This window comes from Poeciliopsis prolifica, unplaced genomic scaffold (genome assembly GCF_027474105.1).
Source record: "Poeciliopsis prolifica strain line A6 unplaced genomic scaffold, Auburn_PproV2 SCAFFOLD037, whole genome shotgun sequence".
NCBI classification, from domain to species: Eukaryota; Metazoa; Chordata; class Actinopteri; order Cyprinodontiformes; family Poeciliidae; genus Poeciliopsis; species Poeciliopsis prolifica.
Window position 1 is genome coordinate 3,696,307 of NW_026562412.1, and position 15,373 is coordinate 3,711,679.

A 15,373-nucleotide genomic window follows, 5' to 3' on the forward strand; every position below is an offset into this window, starting at 1 on the left:
TTTTTTTTTTTGGCGTAAGGAGCTCAGTTGTGATCTTCACCGCGTTAGAAGCTGCTGACGCTGGCCGTTACTCCTTCAATGGAAAAATAAAAAGCATTCACAGGAAACTCCCTTTGCTTGATTTCCAACCACCCAACCTCAAGATTCATCTGAACACATCCTGTTGTATCAGCCCTTCGTTGTCATTCAAAGCCCAGAAGTCACGAAAGAGACGACTCATTCATTTTTTAAATGGTAAATTCACCACACAAAGTGTTTCACATCATGTTTTTTTTTATTTCATAACATAGATACAAATTAAATTTTAAAATAAAGAGTTTATGAAACTCACAGCATGTTGTCTGTAGAAATAAGACAATCCCTACAAACGTTTATAATAAACTCTAGTATAGAGTTTAGAATATATCAGCTAAAAGTCCCGTTAAAAAATAAAACAACAACAAACAAAAAAAACATCCAAAATGACTCACGTCTTACAAACCCACAGCAGATATGTACACATGCTTTAACAGACAATCTGTTTTGGAAGTTGAGGGAGGGGGTTCTTAAATGAGGTGAGGACTTGGTGCAGATTATTTCAGATGGGAAGTGATGCTTGGAATGCATTAAAAATGTAAAACAAAAAAAAGAGGATAAATTTTTCAGTTCTTCTAAAAGAAACTGCATTTATGAAGGGAAGACATACACATCGCTTTCAGTTTCCAATTCCTCTGCTTTGGTGTGTTGATTCTGTCTGTCCAGGAGCCAAAGAATGAGTCTCTGTTTTCTCGCTCATGCACTGCTGCTGTTGATCCCCACTCATCCCAGAAACAGTTCAATGTTTTCTTCTTTCTTTCCTCTGTCTTTAAATCCTCCGCCTCCTCTTCTGTCTTCTCCCTCTCTTCCAAATACCTACCCCCCCCTTTCCTTTTTCTTTCTTTTTTTTCTGCCCCTCTTGTCCTCTTGCCCGGAGTGAAGTGGAGACATGTGTTTCCCTGCACCTGCATGGAGAGAAAGGAAGAAAAGTGAAGTCAGATCTCTGCCTCCCTCCCTCCCTGCAGAGGGGAGCAGACAGACTGGCGCCTAGCATGGAACTTTCATTAACCCCAGGCAGATAGCAATGAATCCACTCCACGTTCACTGGCCTGTTTAATTGGCTGCACATTGAATGTACAGATTTAGCACACAGTTTGAGCTGGATTTATTTCCTTTTGCATTAAAATCACAACTTGTGCTCCCCTATGACTGATTTATTTAAAACAAGTTTCTTTATGGAGATGTATGATGCGTACCAGTATTGTTCCATCCACATCCTAATGGCACAATCGTTCTTCTTCTTTGGAGAAATTGCGAGTAATATCTGCAGCCTGAATGAGAAGCAGAAAGAAAACAAAGAGTTTTAGCAGCTGACAGCACGTGACAAATTGATACAAGAATAGCTTAGATGTTAGAGATGAGGTGTAATCACAAAAGATCACTATCAGCCTCTGGACCACAAACAGTTTAAAATAGAGCAGAAGCAGAGAAAAGCTCCATCCTGTGCAAACAGAAGCTTAAGCTCCACACTGAGGCTCCATGTGCGTTTTGTTGGGGATGTTGAATGAGAAGCCCACCCTGCAGCCCACCATCTACTCCGTCTAACCCTCACCTTTATGGATAAAACCATCTCCGGCGCAGACGCGTCCTCCGCCTCCAGCGCGATCTGCAGGTCGAAGATGTAGTCGATGACGTGCTGGAGGATCTCCACCTGGCTCACCGACTTGTTCTGCGGGATGCACACCAGCTCCTTCAGCTTGGAGTAGCAGTCGTTCATGTCGCACAGCGCGCTCACAGACTCATCCACGTACGGGTGTTTATTCCGGCCGATGGCCAGGCTCTGCTCCGAGATGCAGCACACGGCCTTGTAGCAGCTCCTCACCGAGCGGACGGGACTGATGGCCTTCATGCTGGACGATAGAGCGATGGGGAGACTCCGCGGCTGCTTGTCCTTGCTGTGAGTTTCGGGTACTTTCCTTCGGGTTCGCGTTCGGATCAGCTACAAAGACGTGACAGCGGCGTACAGTTAGGTTTTTATACGTCTCGGACATCTACGGACCGCCCACTTTTCGCATCGCGTTGTGATTGGAGAGCGAGAAAAAGAGGTGCGCGCTGATTGGTTGATCGTACCTAGTGGATGGAGAAGCAGGAATGAGGAAATTTGGATGAGATGCCTGAAGGGGTTTGTCACTCTGTGTGTGTTAGCGATCTTCTTCAGGTGCTTTCTTTATTTGATACGGATAAAATTACAAAGTAAATAACACGATCCCTGCTTCTGACTAGTTTCAACAAATGTAGAGCTGCCTGAAGGTTTACTGCATAGATAGATAGATAGATAGATAGATAGATAGATAGATAGATAGATAGATAGATAGATAGATAGATAGATAGATAGATAGATAGATAGATAGATAGATAGATAGATAGATAGATAGACCAAATCTATCTATCTATAGATAGATAGATATGGTCTATCTATAGATAGATAGATATTGTGCACATCACATTCAAAATTGTTTTAAAAGATATTTGGACTGTGTGACCCCAAACTGATGTAATATGGGGAAAGGGTCAGTGAAACCAGAATGTTTCAACACAAATCAAGTTATGTAATTTGGAAGAAGCAATCAGTTTCAGTTGGTTTCCCGTTATGATCTTGCATCATAAGCATCTTCTGCCTTCTTGTTGCTTATTAAGAATTCATTTCCATATATTATCAGGACTTTTGAGATGATAAAGTCTGTCACCCTCTGAGTGAAACTGTCATAAATGTTGCTTTGGAGCAGATTTATATGTTGCCCCCTTTAAGTTTACACCGAAGCACGTCCCGTTCTGCTCCTATTTGGGTCTTATTTTCCCCTTTTCTCACAATCCTGTTTTGTGGAGGAATGCAGGCCTGAGCCAGCTGTGTGTCCTATCCCGGCCCAGCTGTGTTGATCTAACGCGCCAGTCCCAGACATGCTGGCGCCAGCCTCCCGACGTCATCCATTCACCCCGACGCACACTCCCCTCTCTGGCAGACGGCCCGCCCTCCCTCAAGAACCCATCGGAGCGGAGAGGCGAAGAGGCGCTCAGAGATCTGATTGGCTGAGAGGAGCTGCCAGTCCTGGATGGAACCGCCGCTCCACACTCTTCTTCTTTGGATCTGAAGTTGTATTCAGCTGAATTACGTGGTAGAACTTTAAGACAATTAGGTTTATAAGATGTAAGTAAACACAATAAATAAGAAAAGTGGCATCGTTTAATAAGTGTAACACTCTGCTTGTTGTTGTTATTAATTTTATTATCACTATTTTTGGAAATCACGCACAATAACACGTTCTTCAAGATTTTTTCTAGCTATAACAGTAATGATAATCATTCAAAGAACTTGTTATTGGATGAGGAGATGGGAATGGGCGATTAAGAAGATCATTAACCTCTTATCTTCAGACTCGCATGTGTGCGTAAAAACCCACGGTTGGAGATATCCCTCCAGATGTTAAAGCTAAAACTGCCTTCCTCCTGCTCCCCCTCCTCACAACCACTGACCCTCTGTGACAAGTCACTCAACGACCTCACTTCAGAGCAAACCATAATATTGAACCGTGAGACAAGACTTCGATCCGGGCGCTGTTTTAAAGAGGCATCATGTGAGCGGCGCTGGTTGTGCAAACAAAACTTTGACCTTAAATAGCTTTCTTAAATATGTCAAGAGAGAAGCGGTGGGTGGAGAGGGGGGGATATCGCTTCACATTTCCCAGATCTGATGGGAAAATAACCGCTGGAGGTGAATTCAGGGAATGAAGCTACCAAGGAAACGATCTGGTCTGAGGTCAATTCATCAAATTGCGGTCATTTTATTTAGAAAGACCAAACTTTTTTCTGTTTGTTTTTCCCCCTGCCCCCCTCTCTCTCTCTCTCTCTTTTTTTTTTTTTTGCATACCCCTGCCTGCCCATTGCAAGAGTCTGGGTACATCTGTGGGAAGCACACACTCACACACGCAGCAGTGTGTCTGGGCAAAGATCAGGTGCTTGCTGGAAAGGCAGCGGACACAATCGGGTCTCTCTTTCAATGGATGGGAGAATTCCGAGGCCGGCGTCAGTGAGTCTGCCTCTCCCTCTCCCTCCCCTCGCCTCTCCCTGCTCCTCTGTGCAGCTGGACGCAGACAATCAAGCCATCAACAATCGTCACGCATAATTAGCCCCCCCTCCCCCTCCCCTCCCTTTTATCTCACTCTTTATCTGCCTCTCAATTAAATTTCAGACCATTGTATTTTATTTATTACCACTTACTTCAAAGAGAAAAAGAAAACAGTGATATTCCTTGAACAAGAGAGGAACTCATGAATGTAGGTGTTTCCACAGCTGCTGAGCTGCTCATATTCTCACCGTTCATCTTTATGACCCAAACAGCGTGTTTCAAGACAAACAGAGTGTCTCTTTTTACTCAACAGGAAAGAGTGTAGAGAAATGGGAGTCATCTTGTGAGATCAGATTAAAAGGCGTGTCTAATGTACTGCTATATTGTACTGTTGTTGGATAATTAGGAGGCAAGAAAGGTACCAAAACTTACACTTTTCGAGTGTGAAGTGTGCTTTGTGTGTGTCATGCAGGATTCCTTGTCATCCTCTGCTCAGGGTTTTCTGTCTGTGCTTCATCAAAGACTCTTCAGTCTTCTTCGCCGGCTTTGAACGGCCTACACATCCCCAGCTTTTCTCCCTTGTGACCCGAGCGGTGACATGACATTTTCTGCACATTGTCGTCTTGTATCGGCCGCTTGTTAAGAGCCTTAGTCTCTTGTTCAAGTTTATGCATGACGGTGATTTTGCAGGAATTTTAGATGAGAGAGAGAAAGAAAGACAGAGAATGGGAGAAAGAGAGCACCTAATCTCTGAGGAAATTAACTGTTGTGTATCACATTATTTCATTCAGTCCAAGAGCAACCCACTCTGTGACCTATGTGGCTGAGAGGAGCTGTGGGGGGGAATTTATTCACAAAGATTTCCTTTTCCATCTAATCATGGAGACTTTTCTGGGAAGTTATGACATTAAGCGTCTTATTATATGCAATGTCTTGCAAAATGACTTACATCCATGTAAAAACCACAGCGCTCAGTGTTTTTCACTGGGATTTCATGTGGTAGTCTAAAGTACAATAGTGCATGTGAAGAAATGTTTTAAATTTATTTGGGAAAGTGTCCAGTCCCCTTAACTCTGCAGATATTTAATCTCAGTAAATTTAGCCGTTCTCTGAGGGCCTCAGAGGATCTTTAGAGAATGTTAATGAACAAGCAGCATCAAGAAGACAAAGGGACACAGCAGAGGTTGTGAAGATTAAAGCAGGATTAGGTTCTAAAACAGTATCCTAAATGTTGTTTAGTCTATCATCTGTGAAAAGATTCATGTGAAGTCTGGAGGAGCAGCAGAAATTAGCAGCTCAGGTGGGAGAATCTGTGAACAAGCCAATTAATTGGGATTTCATGAGACAGAAAATAAATCTTAAATAAAGCTAAAAACCGAACAATCTAGTAGAAGATTGACTTTAACAGATTCCCACCATCGAATCCGAGTGAGCTTGAGGTGTTTTACAAAGTAAAAAGTTTTAGAGCCAAATACTGCAGCTCTAATTGTAGAGAAAAAGTCTCTTCTACGAGTATTGACTGAGGATACCTGAATGCAAATATAATAATGGACTGCTTTGTTTGGGTCCATCAAGTGAAGACCCATTGAATACATAAAAATTGCTCCAGCTGTAACATGATAAAATATTAAAAGAATAAAATACAAATGATACTTTTAGATAAATAGGCAGCAATTACAGCACAGAAACATGAAACTTTATCTTTAAAATTTGATATTTGACAGATTAAGCCCCTAATCTTTCTGATTTTGAGGTGGCCCATCTATATCCTTGAAGTGAAGATTTTACCCGCCTTTCTCTCTCTCTCTCTCTCTCTCTCTCTCTCTCTCTCTCTCTCTCTCTCTCTCCCTCTCTCTCTCCCTCTCTCTCTCTGTGTGAGCAGGTGGAAAACGACCCACAGAAAGTCATAAAGCCCACAGGTGCCACATAGGGGCAAAACAAGCTGAATTTACTGTTCAGGAGACAGAGGACGCCAGGTGCTGGTCACACCATTGTTTTGTCGTTTTCGTCAACTTACTGGAACAGTTGGTCTGTGCTGTGGCCATCTGAAAAGGACAAACATCTGGGGTTGTGCAAGGAAGGCTAGACATGGTTATTGTGGTAGCTGGCACTTCACTAAATGTAGGAGAGCGTGAGCTGATCAGTCACAACGCCTTCTATCATTCCACTGGTGCAGCTTGGAGAAAACTCTGAATTTCATTTGGTCATTTTGGACAAGAACTTTTTATCGGTTCATAGAAAGAAAGCTGGATCCTTCGGCTCCAGCATGCCGTGAACTGAATTACCGCACCAATAATTAGACGATCATCAGAAAATGGGTTGAACTGCTGGCCTGAAATCGTCCCCTAAAGCAGCTTCCCTGCTCTTAGAACTGGGCCTCCAGACAGGACAGAGTGGCCAACTGTTTTCTCCACAGCTCGTTTTTTGGTCTCATTTGTTGTGGAGCTGCATTCTCAACTTCAACCAAAATCACGATGGATGAAACATTTTGCAGATTACAACCAGATGATGGCCATGTAATTATTTTTTTTGTAACAGACGCTCTTGTGTCACGGCAGCTCCTTCTGCAGATTTGCAAAGCTTTTGCTTTGCGGTGAAAACACTTTAAACTCCTCTAAGCTAGATTTTTGACCCTGCTTTTAGGATAAGCTTGCACACTGGAATCCCACACACTGCGGGTTGTTAATAACGAGTCTTTGAATTTGCCATCCAGATCTGATCCTGGACGTTCCAATGGCTTTTAAAACACAGCTGGATCTGCTTGCTTCAAGACATCCAAGTTGGAGAAGATACATGTATGGGTAACTAAAATGGAAACAAACTAATCCCACTATTTTTCATTTGGTCCGACAACATATCATGTTGCAGTCCAAGATGTGTGGTGAAAAAGTTAGAGAGTCCAGAGCTGCCATTTTCGAAGACAAAGCCAAATATACATCTGTGTTTTCTCACACACAAGACCATGCATGTGCCTCAATAAGTGGATGTAAATTTCAGTAGGTGGAAATGATCTCGAAGAGACCAGAGCAAAGAAAACTGAGGTGGAAAATGTCTGAATCTGATGCTGTGCGTCTGGCATCAGAGGGGAGAAAGTAACGCACGGACAGTGACAGAATAAAGAGACGGGTTGAAGGGAAGAAAACTGCAGAGGGGGTCTGCCACGGTGGTGGCTGCTGCGAGGGGATCAGCTGGTCGGACTTCACACACACACACACACGGGGGCTGCTAAGTCCCTGGTGAGTATTCGTGCACCTGTGTGTGTCTGTGTCAAAGCTTTCTAGGTCAAGTACATCCCAGAAACCGAGTGACTTTCTCCGTCTGTCACTGACATTGTATTCTTCTTTTCTTGCCCCCAACCCCCAACACACACACACACACACACACGCTCAGACACGCATACACACACACCCATGCTCACCCCTACACACACACTCTCCCATCTCTCTTGTCTGTTCCTTATGCTGCTAATGAATTAAAATGGTGTAGACTGAGACATGATACACAGCTGATATCCCCCCACCTCTCCCACACACACACATTTACACACACACACACACACACACACACACACACACACACACACACACACACACACACACACACACACACACACACACACACACACACACACACACTTACCCTTTGTTAATCTGGGTCAGCAGTGTCCGTCTTGGTCACCCCTCCAGACGAAGAGGGCAGAGTGACAGCAAAGAGGTGACCTGAATAAAAGCCCGTCTACTCATGACGAAGCTCTGAGACGAGTCACACACTGAAACACACTCCGTGCTTCCTGCTGGACTCTCATCATTCTCATATATACACTTCAAAGTCTGTGTTTTTCTCCACTGGGAGAGATTTATTTGCTCTGAGAATGTTTTATAAAATGAATTAATCATTTCTAATGTTATCTGCTGGACTTCTGCATTCTAATGTTTAGAATGTTTTTTTTTACATCATAAAAACATAACCTTGTCTAGCTAATAATGGATAAATTCACTTTTCTGGAAAATCCTTTTCCTTCCTCCTCATAAAGTTCCATGTGTGTTGATATACTGCATAAATCCCAATACACTTTAAATTTGTTCTAGTGATGTGTCAAAATAAGAACAATGTTCTGGATGTCATCTCAGAATTTGACAGATCTTCCTTCCACTTTTTAGTCCAAAAGTGTCCAAGTCCATATTCCTTCAGAGACTTTTAGAAGCGTTTCTGCTCGAACACACCTGAATCAAATTAGCTGTTTGTTACTTGGCCTCTGCAGGGTGGCAGCTCTCAAAGACCAGACTTGGGTAAGTCTGCTTTAATCCTCAAGCTTTGGTGTATCAGTTTCTTGTAAATGAAAAGAAAATTGCCTCAAAATCTCCATTATGATTCCAGAGAAAAATAGAAACACAAGCAAGAGTCGCCCCCAAAGAGAGGAAAACCAGCAGGAAGTTCTATCTGCTGGACCACGCTTGGCCTGCACATTGTACTACGGACATTTCCTGCTAACATTCCCTGGTTACTCTGTAATTACTGAAAATATCCTTTCTCCAGTGAAGCTCAAGCCACTCAAGAAGTCTAAAAAAACTCCTTCCTCTGGTCTCTCAAAGAGGCCAAAATAGAAAAATGACCAATGGAAGCAAGTTCTCAGAGATCGGGTTTTATTTTCAGATATATGAAGCTTTTTTTCTTCAGTTGTTTTCCTTGTTGAGAAGAGCTGAAAATCAATCATAAATCTCTGGTATGCAGTGAACTACACACCAAAATGATCGCTGTGATGGTTTATATTCAGTATTTGCTGTCTTTTATAATGTGATAATAAACTTATTATTGCATCTGGTGTTAAGATATATGTCACTGAGCACATATCTATGTGTGGCCCTAAAAATAAGTTTTTAAGGGTCATAAAGCCATTCTCTCTGATCTTCTTCTACTCCCCAGAAACAAGTATGGTACCCTGACCTTCAGTGGCAAGGCTTGCAACCCTAAACTATGGGATTTTTCTCTACAATTTCAACGTTTCAGTTACAAGCCACAAGTACGTCTGCACCAAAATTGTCCATAAAAGTGTGGTTGTACACTTAAGTTACTTCACAGAGTGAGCTTCTGAGCATTCGCAATGTGTTCCTTAACAAGTCAAATATTTAAGTTATTTTGGCTCCATTTATGTAATTCAACAATAGTTCACTTTTTTGAGTGTGTATTCACAGCAACAGGAAAAACCTTCAGTCAGCTATTTTTTTTTCAGGATTCTGACCACATTATAACGATGTGCAGATTTAACTTGAATGCTAGGACCATATTTATTTCTCTCATAACTTGCGTATAACACCACACCGATATAGCAGCTACTTTTAAACTTTTTTTTTTAAAAACATAGAGCTATTTTCAGTTTCATCAACCACATGACACCTACAACCTTTTGGGTTTGGCTTGGGAACACCCACACATCTCTAAACTCAGGAAACATTTGGCAAGTGAAGATCACTTCCTTGCTTTTGTTTTGATCTGTCTGTTTTTCTCCCTCTTTAGAAGCTACACTTTGTGCTTTCTGTGTTTACGCCTCTCGTTTTTGGATTGAGACTTTGACTGAACCATTCCTCCTGTTAACTTTATGCTCTCACTCTTTTTTTCTGTCTATAGTTGCTGCTGCTGCTATTATCGCTGTTGAACTCTTTGCTTTCATTCTGTAGATTGCAGATTCATGAACTCCATGTTCAAAGGTCCACTTCTGATTTCTGGATGAGGTCAAAGGTCAGGAACATAGTCATGACCAAATTTCCTTTAACAAGAACGCTTAAAACTTAACAAGCAAAAAGAATTTCCTTTTGTTGCTTCAGCTGATCGTCTGTGAGCCTAAGTTGCTCTAATTTTTAACATTTTTATCATTTTATTTAAAAAGTTAGTTTAGTTTTCATGTCTGTGAAAATGAATGCCTTTTCTTTCCACGTAAGAATAAAGATAGTAAACAACATCAATTCTGATTTGTCTGTTTTGTTGTTGCTGGAATGATTGTTGCTCTCATATATTTTTTTAAAACTTTTGGACAGTTGTTTTTATGCGTAACCGTGGCAGCAAGGTGTTGTTTTTACAAACGTGAGCTAATAACTAGCATCTCAAAAGCTCAAATAACACATGAATTATGATCATATCCTTGACTCCAGCGCCAGACAGAGACTTAAAGAGGAGCGGCAAAAGCAAGCGAGGTGGATTAGCAGTATTTGCCAACAACTGATGGTGTCATCCAGGATATGTTGCTGTGAAATATTTTCTCTGCTGGCTGGATATTGAGACGTTAGCATGTTGTGACAGACAGGAGACAGTCATACAGCAACAGCTTTCAGCCAAAGGTTTCTTCAGTTTCATTGCATGACTGACTGCTAACAGAAATCCTCTCTGCCCACAGCATCACCATCTAATTGACTCTTTGACCATAAATGACGGGAGTTATGAAACCATTTAGCTTTCCTTTGGGATAAAGTATTTTTCTAGAGAATTACATTGAATCCATAAGTATGTTTGCAATAAAAAAGCAGCATATTTCATATAAAAGAACATTAAAATTAATGTAAAATAAATATTTAGATCTAAATTGAGATTAAATGCTAATTGAGCTTGATTGCATACTGCACTTAGAATCAGATCTGCATTTTGATACAGAGAATACATTTGGGCTGTATTCAAATGAACTGGCTTGCTTGAATTTCGACCAGATATTCTTTGTATCTTGAGACGCCATTTGTCGCAATTTGTTGCTGAACTGAATTAGCCCACATTTTCTAAGATTAAATGGAGAAAGGACGGATGCGCGGGGAAGGTATCCAGGCCGATGACCTCAACACAGAGCTCTCAGATAAGGACAGGCGCTTCAAACACAGCAGATAATCTTCTCTGTGAAGGACACAGAGCAGCTCCTCAGGTCAAAACAGGAGATAGGCTCGACAGGCCCGGTTTACGCGGCATGAGTGAACATCCCCGTCTCTGGATTGTATTCACAGGAGCTTGAAGCTCTTCTCCTGAATGCCAGGAGAGGATAAGAGCTTTAAAGGTTTGTGGCTGATGGAAACTCACCTTTATCTAATCAGTGCAAGGACTGAAAACAGTGGCATTTTGTAACTGAATGGGATTCAGCCTAACGTGACAGACAAGCGATGATAACGTTGGAGGTCATTCAATTTGTGTGTGTGTGCACGCGTGCGTGTGTGTGTGTACATTCACATCACAACAGCCCTCATAATGACTGTTTAACAAGTGGAGTAGAGCTCACCTGTGTCAACGTGTTGAGTGAGTTAATTATTGGCCTCCAGACGTCTGCAATTCCTCAGAGAGACAGAGAGATTACAGAAGACAAACCGAGGAGGAGATAAACAGAGAAGCTCGCTCTTCTCAGTCTCAGGCTCATCAGCAGGAGCATCACTGCCATCACCAGGGGCGGACCGGGACAATAATCCAGGCCGGGAGTTTCATACAGACTGAGTTCAATGTAACCAAGGCTGGGACAAACAGTTATCTGTCTAGACTAGCAGACTAGCATGAAAACAAATGTTTCACATCATTCATTCAAGAAAGAAGACATCAAAGAACTATCCTCATATGTAAGCCTACTGCAGTAAGTAAATAATCAGTTATACACATTATGAATTAAAATGACCTCAGTTATTTCCACTGTGATTAATAATATTTTTTAAAGGTGAATTTAGTTTGAAAAGACTTCATAATCCATTTTTGTGGGTGTAGTTGTAGGTGGTTTTTCAGTTTTATTTATTGTTTGCTTTGGATATTTAAAATGTCTTCCAGTTCCTGCAATGAGTGTTCTGTAAAAAGTTAAAGTTTATTAGGCTACATTCACCTTGCGTTCACATTTCCAATTGTATGCAAGGTGTGTGTGATCTCTTGTGCGAACTGCAAAAAACCTGAAAGTCTCACGCGTGCGCAGTAGAGGACACAGTTTCAGCGTAGTGAGTGCGCTCAGCTCAGCGTTAACAGAAGTAAACATGGATGCTAAAGGTGGAGCATTTCTGTTAAAGTTGTTGTCCAACTGGATCCAGCACATTACAAACGTAATTGTTGTTGTTTTGTTCTTGCTTCAGTGCACCAGGATGCAGAATTGTGGCATTTGTCGAGTATCAGTGACATCCTGGCCGCACAGACGCAGGTCACATTTTAAAAGATCAGATAAGCAGCCTGGCTCGTGTTTTTCAGACTGAAAAGATCAGATACAGGTCACAATAAGTCAAAAAAGTCTGATTGGGGTCAGGCTGCAGTCTGAACACAACCTTTGTCTTTGGGAGGTCAAACGTGCATAAATTATACCATCACCATTATATCAGTTGAAGCTGGTATCAAAACGACAATATTATTGCTTATTGCAATAATTTTTGGGACAATTTGTCATTCAGAAAATGTTCTCAATGTGACAGAAATAGAACTAAGATGTTAATTTAGATATATTGTGTCAAATAAATACATACTAGAATAAAATGCCCTTCTATCTCAAAGGATTACACATTATTTGTGATATAATATTTTCTACATCACACATGCCCTCGGAGCTACTAGTGTGATTTTTATATCATTATCATCCACACTCTGTTTAGTTTCTTTTCATGCCAGATGTGTGCCCCTCCGGTTGGGGAGGCAGATAATCCCCCGCCCCCTCCCCTACCAACAACAACACCCCAATGTTGGGCTAACCTCCTGGTGACTTAACCGCAGCATCTGGCAAATGTTAGGCTTCACCTGAACCCGCCGTTTACGCTGTAACCTGAGCAGGACGCTTACAGATGCGGCTCGACAAGGCGTGCGCGTTCCAGTGTGTGTGTATGTGTGTGTTTGTGTGTGATCATGCATGTCTGCCTGCCTGCAAAGGTTCTGCTGTCTGCTTTTTCAAGAGCATCGAGAGACAATTAGGAACCAGAGAAGTTTGAGCGTGCACCGCAGGGAAGCCCTTTTCACACGGCGCACAATACCCACCCGGCCCGGAGAACCTGGTGCCGGAGCGAGCGCACACTGTGGCAGTGTGCCGTGCACGTGGTTCCTGCAGGCCTATGTGTCCTTTTGTTAGCACTGACTGAGGAGATGAGGAGAAAAAAAACAAAAAACAGAGAAGACCTAAAAGACAATAATCCCACACTCTCTGCACAGCTGGCATATTTTCTGAGAAGCTATTTCCTGTAAAAATTCTGACACAGGAATAATGATGGCTTTGATTGGGCCCCAGTTAACGGGAGGCACTTCCTGTCCCTTTGTATTGGTTTCATTGTGAGACGATGGAGTAGGAGGGGGAGGAGTGGGCGAGGCAGGGTTTGAGGGAAACAGCTGCTGGAGATGACACAGTCAAGAACATCCCTGTGACCTCCCACCCCTGTACACACACACACACACACACACACACACACACACACACACACACACACACACACACACACACACACACACACACACACACACACACACACACACACACACACACACACCCAGGCATTCACATACTGCCACCGCTTACATGGCTAGATTAGTACATATGAGCGTGATATTTTAACTGCTGACCCAACTAAAACTCTAAGGAAAGACAAATAAGTCAGTCAGGCTGTGGCTGTAGACATTCAGTTATTAAAAATTATTTTCAATTTAGCAAAATGACAAAAAATGTCAGATCAGTTCCTGTGAACGCTCTGACACCAACACTAGTGAGCAGAAGTTAATTCATATAAAAAAGTTATCTTGCACTTAATATAATAACCATGGTAAAAAAAATAAAAAGAAAGAAAAGAATGTCTACTCATATCTCAGGGCAACATTTTTGAATATTTGTGTTACTGGTGATAAGCTGAAGTGTTTCCTGTGATTGTTTGAACACCAGAAAACATCTTGTCTCAGATGATGCAGCGATGGCAGTAAAGGAGCGTAAAGAAGACAGGATTCACTTTAAGGAGAGTAAAAAACAAACTGAGCAGAAATCGGGATTTTAATGAAAACATAGCTTTTAACAGCCCTGATTTGTTTACTGTGTTATCAGGGATTAGAATGGGGATTATTTTAATTTCTGGCTACACCAGGATCATGAATGTTCTCAAAGTGGTGGAGAGTATTAATAAAACTAACTATGAAACGGTTACAATTTTATAGCTTCTTAAAATTGGATATCATTTTCACTATACAAAGAAAAACTGATTTGAGTTGATTGATACAGTACTGGTTCCACTGGTAGATTATTTCACTTAAAATATCTTCATAATCTGCCAGTAGATCCAGTATTTTCTCAACAATATTAAGGAATTATTTACTTAAAACAAGTAAATATCATCCTGAAAAGTTACTCGCAAGTTAGTTTTGTCTTAATTAAACTGTAATAAGATTTTTGCACTAGAAACTTGTTTTTTTTTCTAGTGTTTTATTTATATTAAAATGGGGTAGAGACATGCACTCCACACTTTTCTGAATTTTAAGTAGCAAAAAAAAAACTACGTTCATCTTCACAATGATGCACAACTTGTCTTGCTCTGTCACATAAAATCCCAACAAAACAAACTGTCTCAGAAGTTGTAACACGGCAAAAATTAGAAGAAGTTCAAGGAGTGTGAATATTTTTGCAACACGCTGTGTAAACAGTGGCATGAGGCGTCTCGTCTCTTTTTTTTCTTCAACTCCCACTAAAATGTTATTTAAAGGTTAGGGTTTGCAACCAAGCCTGCGCAGTTTGCACAGCCTCACTTGTTATCTGTAAAGGAAAGGCTGTGGTTCACACATGAAATGCTGTAAAAGCAGCTTCACTTTGTGTCCAATCTCATTTTTAGACAGCTTAAGAGACACATGGTAGGAGCAGTCTATGAAACATGTTTTTAAAAATCGGTGTCTCCCTCCGAACAGCTTCAAACGTCCATCATTTACCCCTTGAAGAAACTTTGATAATGAAAACTCCTCCATCATCTAATTTCCCTTGGGGAAGCATCAATTAAATTAAAATTCAATTCATTTGATTGAATTTTTGAAGCTCACTCACTTAAGCTTGTGCTATCATGCACTCTCTCTCTCTCTCTCTCACACACACACACACACACACACACACACACGCACGCACGCACGCACGCACACACACACACACACCAGTGTTGTCTATCTGAGCGAGGTTTTCCATTAGCGTTTTTTGCAGAGATCACAGGTTGTTCTGTTTCCTGCCATGCTGCGTGTTTCACCACAGAAGTTAACCAGCCTTCATGTGCTCTTTGCTCTGCAGTGAAGCTGATCACTGGA

The 15,373-nt window shown here is 41.6% G+C and overlaps 1 protein-coding gene across 1 annotated transcript; it reads right to left on the reverse strand.

Moving 5' to 3' along the window:
• Window positions 1–219: 219 nt before the first annotated feature.
• id3 (inhibitor of DNA binding 3) lies at window positions 220–2,028 on the reverse strand. Its single transcript, XM_055053125.1, has 3 exons — window positions 1,628–2,028; window positions 1,272–1,346; window positions 220–980 (listed from the first exon to the last, which is right to left on the reverse strand). Exons 1-2 carry the CDS (start codon window positions 1,922–1,924, stop codon window positions 1,293–1,295), a joined length of 351 nt encoding a protein of 116 aa, XP_054909100.1. The 5' UTR covers window positions 1,925–2,028; the 3' UTR covers window positions 220–980; window positions 1,272–1,292.
• Between the last annotated feature and the right edge of the window lie 13,345 nt (window positions 2,029–15,373).

Bases quoted from the DNA above. Each gene is read 5' to 3' on its own strand.
- id3 (XM_055053125.1), bottom strand. From the start codon at position 1,924: ATGAAGGCCATCAGTCCCGTCCGCTCGGTGAGGAGCTGCTACAAGGCC. The intron at 1,347-1,627 runs GTGAGGGTTAGA...CTTCTCATTCAG, and splicing joins AGATGGTTTTATCCATAAAG to GCTGCAGATATTACTCGCAA.